The 9,975-nt window shown below is 42.7% G+C and overlaps 1 protein-coding gene across 1 annotated transcript in view; it reads left to right on the plus strand.

Moving 5' to 3' along the window:
* Window positions 1-1,087: 1,087 nt before the first annotated feature.
* LOC137980248 (doublesex- and mab-3-related transcription factor A2-like) overlaps window positions 1,088-9,975 on the plus strand; it is a 10,351-nt gene continuing 1,463 nt past the window's right edge. The window contains exons 1-2 of the mRNA XM_068827647.1: window positions 1,088-1,273; window positions 9,565-9,975. The exon at window positions 9,565-9,975 is cut by the window's right edge and continues 1,463 nt beyond it. Coding sequence (XP_068683748.1) covers window positions 1,192-1,273; window positions 9,565-9,975 — 493 coding nt within the window. The 5' untranslated portion in view covers window positions 1,088-1,191. The remainder of the gene's footprint in view (window positions 1,274-9,564) is intronic.

Consider the following 9,975-nt stretch of genomic DNA (forward strand, 5'->3'; position numbering starts at 1 on the left):
TGAAAGATTGATTAATTTAGCCCCATTGCCTGACCAAAATATCGCACAGAAGACCTTTTACCGACAAGTTGCAACAAATTGTGACCGCAAATTTATGTAAAACTTGGCAACTACTGCTGGAAACGTGCGAAGTTTGAAACTTCAAGCTAAAGAAAGGACCTTAAATATCAGATGACCTAGGTGAAGATGACACATTTAAAAAAAAAATTAACTCTAACGCTCCGGAAAAATTTATGACTTAATCTCAGACTGAACTGATGCGTTTAAAAACAAATTAACCAATTACGCTAATTTTTACTAGGGTAAGCATTGACGAAAAAGTCAGGCAACAAAAAGGACATCATTTGAATGCTTTGTGGCAGTGTTGTGTCACCTATATATGGCTGCTTTAATGGACCATATTCGTATTCTCGGTATTGGACTGGAACTAGCTTGCAATGGAGGCTAATGCGGGGGAATATATTACAAAGCATTTGCATTTGAAAAGATTCCCCCGCATTAGCCTCCATTGCAAGCTAGTTCCAGTCCAATACCGAGAATACGAATATGGTCTATTTTTAAAGACTAGTCCGACGCAAAAAATAACATAAATAAATGATGTGAACATGTGATCAAGCAAATCACTGCAATTATTTCTGTTATTTTGTAGCCATTTTTGTTCAAAATAGAAAATGCAAAGCTTTTATAAACTTTGTACATTCAGTGATATGTTTTTTATGGAGAAAGAACGTTTGGAGCATATTAGATGTCGATTTGTTCCCGCGGTCTTTAAAGAAAGTTTTTAGACTTTTGCCAAAGTTAATTGATTAACAAATATCGCTGATTTTGTTTCAGCCTTCTTCAACGGACATCAAACCCTCCCAGATACCCCCAGTGGGGTCCATAGCGCAGCGATTTCCTAAATGCGCTCGATGTAGAAATCATGGCGTCATATCCATCCTCAAAGGGCACAAGAGATTCTGCAAATGGAGAGATTGCACCTGCTACGATTGTAACCTCGTAGCTGAAAGGCAGAGAGTCATGGCTGCTCAAGTGGCATTGCGAAGACAACAGGAACGCGAAGAAGCCGAAGGCCATATTTCATACAACTCAGCGCAGTTATGCTTCAACTCTAACCTGCACAAAACATTGCGGATAATTCCTCCGTCGCCAACTTCTCCAAAAGAAGGTCAGCTAGCGAGAACGACCAGCATGTCTTTCCCATCAAGTTCTCCTGGGAACGACGACTCAGCAAACGGTCTTGAGTCGCCAGGAAGCAGCGCTAATGAAGGAGGTAAGTATCATAAATCACCAACCCATTTCGCTATTTTCCTTTCAAGGCTTTTTGTAGAAGTAAGCTTAGAATATTGAAAGGCAAACCTAATAAAACATTCACTCAACGAAACCCGCTTTTAAAAAAAGAAATAGGAATCTGCAGGAACTGAAACAACAGAGTAGACGTTTTCCCCGGCACACGTTAATATTTGACAAATTTGACTCCAAGACACCCTACAGGTTTAAATGGGTCGCAACTAACTCTGTTGCGACTCTCCACTTGTTCGTAATGTAGAACCTTGCCCAGTTTCAGCCTGCCAGATAACTTCAGTACTTGCGTCCACAAATTTTATTTGCGAGTTGCGATTTGATAATCAAACGTTTATGTAAATAGAGCATGTTTGTAACAATAGCTTTTCGAAACGAAATCCAATTTAAGGCAACGTGTTAATATAACCAACTTGCAAAAGTTTTTGGCGATTCAAGAAATTCACATGCCACTATAGTTGAGGAAATCAGTGCTAACTAATTTAAACAGCCGGGCAATCACAACTGACTATATGCTCACCAAAATTAAAACGTATTTAGGCAGCCCTAAGCAATCAGCGAGTCTAAACTCTATGATTTATTAAAAGTCGCTATATTGAGTAATTTTACACAAAAAAATTAACGTAGGGACCCCAACAGTATTTAGGCAGCGCCCCCGTAAATTTATAAATTGAGATTGAGTGAACTTATGAAATGCAAAAGCTCACTCAAAAATCACCATGGAAACTGAAATTAGACTAGAAACTTTCCTGTTCTTCTAAGGCACCAAATAAAGAAACAAATCCCACATTGCGAGCATTCCGAGGACTCGGCTCAAAGTTCTGACCGGAAAATGTGACTGTCAGAGTTATATGAAATAATTTTTAAAAATAACTGTAGCCTCTAATATCTCTGGCAAATGAATAGGCAATTTCCAAGTTCATGTCTGCCTCCCCTTGAAAGCGAGTCTAAGTGCGAAGTTTTTCTTATGAAAATTAGTTTTCATTCATATGTAAAGTAGAAATAATTACCATCACAAAAACTTTGCACTTAGACTCGCTTTGAAGAGGAGGCAGACATAAACTCGGAAATGGCCTATTCCTCCATCAATCAATTTTCAAGCTTTCACTTCCTTTGAGAAAGTCAGGCCAACGTCGATGAAAGAGAAATTTCAAGAATCGTTTTAAGCAAATTCAACTCGTCTAAATGCATCACTCAGTTTATCTGTTTGCAAAGTCTGGAAGACTCTAATTAGTCTTCTTACTGATGCAAATGACTTCAGGTTCTTAATGTCTGGACACAGTCGCATTTTTGGTGGGCGAAACTCACGAACATTTCTTTGCTTATCGTGAGACAAAGGAACTATTTTCTGCACAGTCAAAACGGTCTGGGAAACAATGGAAAATTACAAATTCTGCACGCGGAGGTGAGCAAAGTGGCGAGCAAAGTCCAAAGATTTTTCAATTTGTAACTCTTAATATTTGCTTTTATTATATAAACACCAATGAAATACCAAGTGAGCTTTCGCGCGAAAAGATGATATCTTCACACGTAAAGATAACATGTCATTCTCATCACTGTTGCTATGGTTACATATGAAAATCGCGCCTTTCAATGTCTTTCGTGAATGATTTAGTATTTGATTGGTGTTTTTATATTAAATAAAATATTACATGGCCGCTTGGAGATACGCAATTTCTCTTCTCGTGCTGAAATATATTTCAACACTCGAAGAGAAAATTTGTATCTCCGCGCGGCCATGTAATATCCTCTATATATCGTTTGTACAACACGCTGAGTGAGCCGTCAAGAATTGAAATCCCTCGTCCTTAAGGCGAAAAGGTATATTGAATGTCTGCAAGTCTATCTTTAGTCATGATGATCTTCCAGGCGGGCATTCTTTCGTCTAGTTGCACGCTTCAGAAGTTTGAAGAATGTCTACGCAGGAAACTATCTTTCTGCGTGCATGGACAAGAATGTTTTCGAAAAAGTTGTAGCTTCATAGCGAAAATCTAATTTTTAATAACGAAAGCATGATTGGTGGAAAGTTTCGATGACGCCTGTGTTAGTAAAGACAACGCGCATGCGTACTCGCTACCGACCTGGCTACCTACCGTCAGTCGGCTTGATGTATTCACAACAACGGGAAGTGAAAGATCAGGTAGAAGTGCGTCCAATCGAATATAAATCCAACTATTTCACGTTTGGCTTAGGCGTCGCATTTCACATGTCCCGAATCTAGTGTAAATGAGCGAAAACAATAGATTTTTCTCATTTGCAATGTTGTACGCAATTCAAATCTCTCGGGGTTAAGATTCTTTTGCATGACAATGAAGCATTCACATTTAAATGATATGGAAATACTTCGAACAAAACGTTTTATTCCCAAATGGGTACAACATTGAGTTAGCTGAATTGGTCTATTGCAACAAACAACACCCCAGAGCTTCTGCTCAAATGAACAGCCGAAATCGTTGCACGTGGCGCCACGTTACGTCACTGCCAAGTAGAAGCCAATAAAACCACACAGCATAACCGTTGCATCCCAAGGGATCTCAATAGAGCCAATAAAATCCAATGATATACCGAAATGTCCCATGGGAATTCCATTTCTAATAGCCATGAAAACACGACTAATTTTATACCGTGGATGCGTAAGCATCCCACGAAATAAGCCTGAAAGATTGAATCCAGGTTTCCTGGACGCAATGTTTGCTGCCATAATCAGGTCATGTTGATCCAGCAAATTAACAAAAGAAGTGCTTTTTACAATCTTCTTGTCAGATATACTTCCTCCATACAAATGTAATCCAAACATTTTGGGAAATTCCTGCAAGACCTTTGAATGTGCTGTGGGACTTCCTATCATCAAATATAGGTAATTAGCCCATGTTATAGTTATATCTGAAACAACTTGATCTGAAATACTGAACCTAAACGCGAGATCATGCTCAAATAAACCAAGTCTTGAACGGGTCAAAAAAAGCCAAACCTCATCAATCGGTTGGAAACTCCTGGCGGAACAAACATTGCCTCCAGGAAACCTCTTTTCGTTCCCTGTCATGAAAGGAAATTTTTTCTTCAAAATTAATAGAATCAGTATTATCATGTACAAATCTGAAATAAGTTAATTTTGGGGCATTAGGCTCGATATATTTCCAGAATTCTGATAAAGTTACATAGTCTGGAAATCCAGTATAAAATTTTATATCTTCATTACTACTTGAAAATCTTTCCAGACCAAACATGGAAATCCTATCCTTTGCTTTAAATTCTTGTAATTCTTCTTCTTCTTCTTCTTGCAGCCCTCCATTTTCCATCTTTATTTCCTCTATCTATTTGTCAAGCGTTGGTGGACCAAACACATTCAACAGAGTCTTTTTGGAAATCTTCTGCAATACCTTCCTGGTCTCTATTTTCATGAGCACTCTCCGCTCTCGTTATCCCTTCAGATTTCTTACATCTCAACTTCAGCCTTTTCGCTCTACAAAGCGATCCTTCATTCACTTTTTTCCAAGGAAAGAACGATGGTACGCTTTAAGTCTCGTCTGGGAACGAGAACAGCAGAACCTGTTTCCTACCGTGGCAAAGAAGCCATCTCCTCTTTTCATACGAATTTCCCACTTCTTCAGTTGTTGTGTGTCCGATAGAAACGCACGAGACAATAAATTGGGTCGATTTTCACTTTGGTTAGTACATTTGGCAGCTGCGCAACATTTGTGATCAATTTTTTTCTCCTTGCTAACAATTTGCACGGCTGAAGCAGCTTTAAATTTTCCCACGACCCCGTTCTTGTTTGTTTTGGCCGACATTTTCCTGCCGGGAGGGCTATTAAGCCTCACTTGCATGCAACTTCCGGTTTTTTTGTGGAATCGGAGTATTTACAGTACGGATCAATGCATGCCAGTCACGGAACTAAAATATCTTCTCACTAGATCGGGTTCAGGGGCACGAAGCTTGCCGGCGATTTCACTTGGTTTAAGGAAATATTTGTCGGTGAATTCTCAAAGAGCAGACGGTTTATCTATATATATAAAGTTGGGGAGGCCCTATTTTCGTCTACTTTATCCGCATTATCTTGCCTAAGCTGACTCAGTAAATTACACAGATTTAGAAACGATAAGTTAAAAATTGAAGTCACTAAACTGACTTTGTCAATAGACGTTATTTAATGATCGTGTCAACATCCTCAGGAGCGCATAGACCGACTGTTCTCGCCTAACCCTAGTGTTGGCAAATTCGTCAAAACCTGTTCTTTAAGCTGGTGAAAGGTGGCTAGTTTCTTAACACATCGAAACAAAAACACAATGGTTTCTGTAATATTTCGTAGCTGATAACACTCGAAAAACAGAGACACTCGACTTTGAACACGACAACTCAAAGCTTTTAATATCCGAACACACCTAAAATTTTACACGAGGCTCTCCGTATACTAATGGGCATGCCCAAATATGGTAATGAAGAAGAAAGGCCCAAAATACTACATCTCCCCCTTCCTAGAATTGTTTTTCCTAACAAATTTGAAAACTTTAAAGAGCAGTTCAACAAAGTTTCAATCATCACAAATCCAAGCGTTTTACTGGCTTAGGTGAACGCTTTGGGTACCGTCTGGGTGGGTCTGGTGACGAAAGGGTAGCTGCAGGCGAGGGGGACTCAGGAATAGGAGTGGGCCTTGGGTCCGAAGGTCTTGGTGAGGTAGGTTCGAGCGACTTGGGAGGGGTGACACCACCAGGTACTGGTAAGACAGGTGATGGTACAACCGAAGTTAGCGGTATCACTTCCTGCTCGGGAGGGTTTGATGTGGACTTGTCATCACCTGCAGGTAGTATATGATCTATGTGTACATGGCACATGTGTTCCCCCACTCGTACTTGGTAGGCCAAGGGACCTATCCGCAAAATCACGGTACCACGTTGCCACTTATCCTTTCCTCTGAAGTTGCGCACAAGCACCAGATCGCCTGGAAGGAAGCCACAAGTCTTGGAGCGGCCAGCATCATTCTGTTGCTTTACTTTGGTCTGGTGCTCCTCAACATGCTGAGCCAGATTTGGGTGAAGAAGGGACAGCCGAGTGCGTGGTGTCCTTTTCAGGAACAAATCGGCAGGGGTCTGACCAGTGACAGTGTGGGGGTATTCCTGTACGAGAATAGAAAACTAGACAAACGTGATTTCCCTGGCTCAATCTTGCCAGCCTGCAATGCTTGCTTTAGTATCTGAACGTATCTCTATGCCTCCCCATTAGACGCTGGGTGATAGCGAGGAAAACGAGTATGCTGAATCCCATGCTTCTTCATGAAGTGATGAACTTTCTCAGAAACAAACTGCGGGCCATTATCCGATACGATCTCCTCTGGAAGACCATATGCCGCGAAAAGATGACTGAGCATTTCGATTGTCTTATAGGTGGTGATAGAGGATGTAGAGAAAACCTCTGGCCACTTCGAGTGGGCGTTTACCACCACAAAGAAGTACACACCGTCCTTCTCTGCATAATCCATGTGCACAAGTTGCCAAACTCGAACAGGCGACTTCCATGGAACCAGGGGTGCAGTAGCAGGTTGTTTGCGAGTCGACTGACACGCTGTACAATTTTGCACTACAGACTCAATTGCCTTGTCGAGACTGGGCCACCACAGGTAACTCCTAGCCAAGGATTTCATACGGCAAACACCTGGGTGATCAGCATGAAGGTCTTCCAGGATCCTGTCGTGTAATGCCTTGGGGATAACAACTCGCAACCCCCAGAGAACCCAATCCTGTTCCACGGAAAGTTCTTAGCGCCGCTTAAAGTAGGGGTGCAAGGCTTCTTCCTGTACCTGTCGTTCCCAACCACATTTAACCAACTGTAAGACCTTGCTCAATATGGGATCCTTCTTTGTCGCATCAGCAATATCCCTAGCTGTGACTGGAAGATTATTCACATGCGTAAAATGGAAAGTGTCACTCTCCTCTGGTGTGCCAGTTTTGTCCGCAGGGAGCCTAGATAACCCATCAGCATTGCTATGTTCCGATGTTTTGCGGAAAACCACCCCAAAATGGTAGGATGCAAGAATCAAAGCCCATCTCAGCAGTCGTGCGGCAGCCAGGGTTGGCAATGCTGACTCTGGGCCCAAAATGGTCAAGAGTAGCTTGTGGTCAGTTTCCAAGGTAAACTTTCTTCCAAAAAGGTACTGATGAAAATTTTTCTCACCGTAAATGATGGATAATGCCTTCTTCTCTAACTGAGCATAGTTCCTCTCACTAGTTGAAAGTGTTCTTGAAGCAAAGGCAACAGGGCGCTCTTCACCACCCGGCATCAAATGTGATAACACCGCTCCGATAACATATGAAGAGGCATTACAGGACAATTTAATAGGAAGGTTAACCGTAGTGGGCCAGAACCTTCGCAGATTGGAGCAGCTCCTTCGTAGACTCAAAAGCCTGTTGACACTCTGGCTTCCACGACCAGGACACACCTTCCCGTAGAAGGTTGTTGAGCGGGTGCAGCAGTGTCGAAAGATTATGTAGAAATTTTCCATAGTACTGGAGTATTCCGAGGAAGGACCGTAGCTCTGTAACATTAGCAGGAGACGGAGCTTCAACAACAACCTGCACCTTCTCAGGTGATGGGTGAATCCCCTCAGCATCAATAAAATGACCCAAAAACTGAACCTTTTCCTGCAAGAAACTACACTTGGACAACTTGAGTTGCACTCCATACCTCTCAAGCCTACTCACCACGGCCTCTAGCCGATTTCGGTGCTCTTGGTCATTCCGTCCTGTAATCAATATGTCATCGACGTTACACACCACACCGTCGATACCCTTGAGGATGGTGTCTATGGTTGATTGGAATATGGCAGGAGCACTTGCCACACCAAATGGAAGGCGATTGTACTGATAGAGACCTTTACTGGTGTTGATGGTGAGAAACTGTTTGGAATCCTCACTCAGAGGAAGCTACTGATATGCATGCTTGAGATCCAACTTCGTAAAACGCGTTCCTCCTGCCAGAGCACTTAGCAAGTCTTGAGGATTGGGTAGAGGGTATTTGTCAACATCCAAACCTTGATTCACCGTGACCTTGAAGTCCCCGCATAGACGGATACCGCCATCTGCCTTAGGAACGACCACAACTGGGGCAGCCCATGCACTGTGTGACACCTTGGTCACAACCCCCTCCTTCTCCAGGCGATCTAGCTCTGCCTCGATCACAGGTCTTAAGGAGTACGGCACAGGTCTGGCCTTATGAAACTTCGGGGTGGCCTCCGAGTGAACACATAGCCTGGCTTCGAACTCCTTGATTTTTCCCAGGCCTGGACCAAAAACACCCTTATACCTAGCAGACAGTTCACCGACAAAATCAAGAGAAGAAACATTAAAAAGCTCCTTCCAGTTCAGCTTAACAACACTGAGCCAGTTGCGACCAATAATAGCTAGCTTGCCATCAACTTCTGCAACAATTAGAGCACTCTGGCCATGATATTCTACGTGCACCTCAGTTTCTCAAAAATTAAGGGTAGCACAGCCCCAGTATAAGTTTTCAGCGAGGTGCTTGCCGGTCTCAGCTTCAGATGACCCAATTTCTCCTTGAACATTTTATTGGGAATGGCTGTCACCGATGCTCCTGTGTCCACTTCCAATACCAATTCCTTGTCTTCCACTGTCATGGTTACAGTAGCGGCTTGGGCATCCTGTTCACGGATTGTGAAGAATCCCAAAGAATCATGCGTCAGATCACAGTTAGTAACAGTCTCGATGTAACTGGCATCCTTACACTCCTTGGAACGACAAACCTTTTTCACATGCATCACACCGGTATTTCTTATAGTTACACTCAGAACTGTTATGTTCAGTGTTCCCACAACGATAACAAGCAGTTTAACAAGCGCTCGCTATACGCTTCAAACGACTCTTTCGCTCAGTCGAACTCTCTTAGCTGACCAATTATACTCATGGTGTTCGTGAAATCCGGTCCTCGTCGCCAGATGTAATATTTCGTAGCTGATAACACTCGAAAAACAGAGACACTCGACTTTGAACACAACAACTCAAAGCTTTTAATATCCGAACACACCTAAACTTTTACACGAGGCTCTCCGTATATGGGCATGCCCAAACATGGCAATGAACAAGAAAGGCCCAAAATACTACAGTCTTACCTTAAAACATTGATATATTCAAGGAGATATTGTGCCAACTGTCATTTCTATGGACTATAATCAAGTACTGTTGTCATACTGTAAATTTCTAAACCGCTGCTTTTTTTTCTTCTGGAGACTAAGGACTTTTGTTGTACTTGCAGAATTCGTGATAGACAGCAACAGCGACGCCCTGCCTACGAGATGGAAGCGTGAACGAGAGGATGACGAGGAAGAACGAAGGGTACGAATGTCACCGGACACGAAGCGACAGAGAACGGACAAAATAACGCTGTCTAACGGAAATGGCAAAATTACGTCGACATCGGATCACGGCCGTTTTATGAACCTTTTAACACGGCTCTTTCCCGAGCAAAAAAGGAATGTTTTGGAGCTAATACTCAAGGGCTGCGGAGGTGATGTAATCCAAACGATTGAGACCGTTTTACCGAGTCACGAGGAAGCGCTTGCTAGGGGACAAATGTTGGCAAGTGTACAGCGTGGTCTGTTTCCAGGACCCCCTCCGCCTTTTAGCTACTCGGCCTTCACGCCTCTTTCGCCCACAATTCCTCACG

This window comes from Montipora foliosa, chromosome 12 (assembly GCF_036669935.1).
Source record: "Montipora foliosa isolate CH-2021 chromosome 12, ASM3666993v2, whole genome shotgun sequence".
Taxonomy (NCBI): domain Eukaryota; kingdom Metazoa; phylum Cnidaria; class Anthozoa; order Scleractinia; family Acroporidae; genus Montipora; species Montipora foliosa.